Source organism: Rhea americana, unplaced genomic scaffold (genome assembly GCF_003343005.1).
Source record: "Rhea americana isolate MKP2758 unplaced genomic scaffold, rheAme1 scaffold_423, whole genome shotgun sequence".
In the NCBI taxonomy this organism is placed as follows: Eukaryota; Metazoa; Chordata; class Aves; order Rheiformes; family Rheidae; genus Rhea; species Rhea americana.
In genome coordinates this window covers 257,972-262,007 of record NW_028186561.1, presented here as the reverse complement: position 1 = coordinate 262,007, position 4,036 = coordinate 257,972, and the positions used below count along the sequence as shown (strand labels likewise).

General features: G+C 37.8%; 1 protein-coding gene across 2 annotated transcripts in view; it reads left to right on the top strand.

The window, feature by feature from the left end:
- The window catches only part of LEPR (leptin receptor), a 36,409-nt gene that overhangs the window by 19,705 nt on the left and 12,668 nt on the right, over positions 1–4,036 (top strand). For both annotated transcript variants that reach the window (XM_085315229.1, XM_085315228.1), the window contains exon 9: positions 2,284–2,483. In XM_085315229.1, coding sequence (XP_085171355.1) covers positions 2,284–2,483 — 200 coding nt within the window. The remainder of the gene's footprint in view (positions 1–2,283; positions 2,484–4,036) is intronic.

Below are 4,036 nucleotides of genomic sequence, written 5' to 3'. Positions count from 1 at the left end.
GAATAGGACAGTGTTCTGTAAATGCCGTAACATTGTAACATTACAGCTGATTCTTTGCTTTCAGGCATTTTTGTTAGTCTGCAGTTAACATTTCTTCTTTTCCCTCTCCCCTACGTTAATGAAGCAGTTCTTATAACCTCCACGATTTTCTCCACAGGTCCTGGGAGCTTTAATTTTACTTGGACAGAGCAGGAGAACTGGGATAGGGTTTGGGGGCAAATGTAGTAATCAATGGTATGGTCATCCTCATCTTCAGTTGTGTGCACAAATAATGCCTGTAATAGTATTGCTTTGCCATAAAACGAAAATAAATCCATTTGACTTATATTGAGAAAGACAACCCTTCCTGAGCAAAAAAAAAATCTTCCKTTTTATTGCCCTGCTGGACTATGTTTGCAAGAGTCTTTTGGCAAACAAGCTTAAATCAGTCCTGAGGGCCCAATTCTGTMATGATACAATTTGAAAAGCTGCGCTACCTTCCTAAATGGAGGTTGATTTCAGTTCTGAACAGTCGTGGTACCAATATTAATGTTTCTCAGGCTTTGTGAACTTGAGGAATAGCTAGAATGCTTGAGATTTCAGCCTAGAGAACTGTAGGGCAGGATTGGTGCCCTCGACTGCCAAGGTAGCTTTTGTTTTGCTTGTTTTCACATGTATGTGAATATAATGAATGTACTGCTGCGTAAGGAGATTGAAGTAAACACCTAAGTGCTCTTGCCATATTTTTTATTCCTTTTTTTTCTCTGTTCAGGCTAAAAATGTTATTTTCTAATACTAGATGATAGTCTATAAATTTATTGCAGTATTCTTGCTAGATCAAACAGAGTGTAATACAGACTGTAAATGCTTGCCAGATGCTAATACTTAGCTAGTATTGAGATCTTTTTATTTTGCATGTTATGGTCTGAAAGAATAAAAAAAATAAAAATCCTGAGGGACCATGTGAATGTAATGACTGCTGAATACTTGAAGTATTAGACTTTAAAAATGTATAGTTATGAAAATGCCAGTATCATTTGCCTAACAGTCTATTGCACGTTGTGAACAAAAATGCCAAATGAACCCGTACACTCCAAGCCTGAAACCAAATGAAATGCTCGTATCTGTTAGTTGTCCAAGCTGATTGTAAGGGGCTAGCATGAATGTGTTGTTGGCAGTGTCTATTTAGACGTGGGCAAGTCCTTAGGATGAAAGTTAGAAATTRAATGTGTTGTATCAACATCAGACATATCAGGTTTTCCAGGAGCACGCAGCTATTCTTCCTAGGTATTGCAATTACATTTTGCAGATGTAATCCCATGCTGTACACTGATGTGGTATGATAGCTTTGCCTGTTGGTGTTTGTTTTGGCTGGCTTGTTATTGCATCTTCCTCTACAGTTAATGCTGCCGACAGTAAAAGAACAGAAATTACCTTCCTGTGAAAACAGAGAATGYTAAGCTAAATCTTCAAAGTACAGGGCAGCAGTTTAATCGGTATTAGCTGTGTTGACATTAAGAGTAGAGTTTCAGCTAAATTGAATTTCTGTGATCTGGCTGAATAACTGATATACTATCTGGCCACAGTCAGCAAAAGTCTGAGCTCTCCAGGCCTGAATGCAAACTTCAGGCTTAGGAGAAATTTGAAAAGTTTCCTATTTTCATCACCAGTAAGATGCCACAGTTTGCCCAGCAGCATTTTATCCAGAGTCCAGGTCTGCTCTCTCCTGTTGCTAGATGTGGTACTGACTCCATGTGGGATTTTAATGTCACTACCCAGAACTGATTTTTAAATGAAATTCAGTCCTAGAGACTAAACTATGCATGTCTGCTTGGGCCATGTGGCTGCTTTCCTCTGGATACCAGTTGGTGATATAGTCGTATTCTTAGCTGGAGTAAACTGGTGTTTTCTACTTGGTTATACTGGCTGGAGTTCTGCCTTGCTGTTCATTGCTCACATATACCATTCAAATAACATGACTGACTTACAAGTCTCTGGAGATGCCTGCTATTTTCTTACCTATTTTTTCCAGATGTAGTCTGTTATCAAAAGATTTGCCCTGGGAGTAGCCTTCCCTGTCTTGCTTTATTTAGGCTAAGAACCAAAGCTTTAAAGAGTAACATTCCTATGTTACCTGTACATTCAGTGAAGACTCAAGTTTAGAGTCTGTCCTGATAATCCCACAAAAGGATCACCTAGTTCAAGTGATGCCATTTATTTACTTACTTCTGAGTTTTATTTTACTGGTACCATGAGCAGCTTATTGTTGAAAAGTATTAACCAAATGCTTTTCTCTCTTTTAAGGAGYAAAATTTACTGTTCTGACTTCCCAAGTACTTCTCCAAAATCGGAGGTGAAAGAATGCCATTTGCAGAGGAATCTTTCTTATGAGTGCACATTTCAGCCTATTTTTCTTTTATCTGGATATACTATGTGGATAGAATTTAAGCACTTACTGGGAACTCTTGAATCTTCACCAACTTGTGTCATCCCAGCAGATGTAGGTAGGTCAAGATTCCTGTATGTTTTTCTTCACTTGTGACTTTAGATTTTATTGTTTTCTTAAAGTATACATAAGGTGGTACTTCATAATCTTTTGAATAAATCAGACTGTGGAAATAACAAACATCAGAGCTTCAACGTTGTCTTCTGAAAAGCATTGGTTAAGTAATCTTTCCATACATTTTGCTTGGGACAGGGCCATGCTGTACCTACAGCTAGTACCTATAGAATGAAACATCCAGTTTTGCATGTTCRTCCTCTTGGTTCTTTTGCAAAGACATCTACAGAAAATGCAAGTACTGTATTTAAATAGAAGTGTTTTTATCTCATTTTTAAGATTCTTGATTATCTAATTTTTCATAWGTCTTCAGTTAAAAGGTTAAATTTGTTTTGATGCCATATAGKGCTATATGCATTACTGTAAACATTTGCATACTCTTTTTTTTTTAAATCCTAGGAACAGTTGATGTGCCTGTGTGCTTTTGCAAAACTTCTTTCACAACATTTAGAGCATTTACATAAATCTTTACAAAAGCTAACAGCAAAAACAGTGTTTGAGGACTTTCAAGCACTGCAAAATGTGCAAAGMTAGTCTTATTCCTGGCCTACAGCATTCATTGGATTATGTAGATATTTCACTGGAYACAAGTGTGAGTGTACATGGAAAGAAAATGTTGCAGGTTTGACTTCATATATCTTATACCAAAAAAAATTAACGTTCATTCATGAAGAGGAAATGGCTGGTTTACACCCAGCTTTAGTTAGTATTTTTAATAGAYATTTCCTTATATAGTCTAGCTAGACCATAGAAGTGCAGCGTGAAGCAAAGCAGAACAAAACATACCTATTATGTGCATGTGGGAAAGCATGTGCATAGAAAACAAAGTATCCTTTGCATTTCAAAGTTTAAGCAGAGTGAGCAAAAATGAGTTTCACAGGAAGGAAAGGAAAAGCTCAATGTGTTATAGCTAATTGRGGTTTGGCATTTGATTGTGAGTGTGTGTGGCCTTTCGATTTTCAAAATCTCTTCAAGCTCTGGTTAGTGTAATTAGTATAAAAGCTTACGTAGCTGAGACTATATTCCAGTTCCTCCCCTCTGATTCAAAGAGGGTGGCTTGCGCTATTTTGACAAGCAGCGTTCACCTGATTATCAGAAAATAATTGACAACCTTAGGCCTCAGAAAGGAGCATTTCTACTGCTTAGAAAATTTGCCAAAAGTACCTGGTGCTTGGCAGCATGGCAGCTGGAGTGTTAGCCTGTGTCAGCCTATGTGCTCCATGGGGCGTAAGAGGTCAAGTTGGCTTTGCTCTTTTGGGGAAAATCAGTGGCCTTGCATAGTGTTGCCCAGTGAGGAGTGCTMGCAGGTGCAGGCTTTCAGCTGTACCCAGCCTGCAGATTTTCAAGTCCAGTTTACTCAAGTCACCACTTTAAATAAAAAGAAATGAATAGAACTGACCTACAGTGGATGAAAGATACTCTGTATCATAATAAAACAAAATAAGTTCATTTTAGCTTCTGTCAAAATTTAAGGCTTATTTCTCTCTCTCTCTCTCT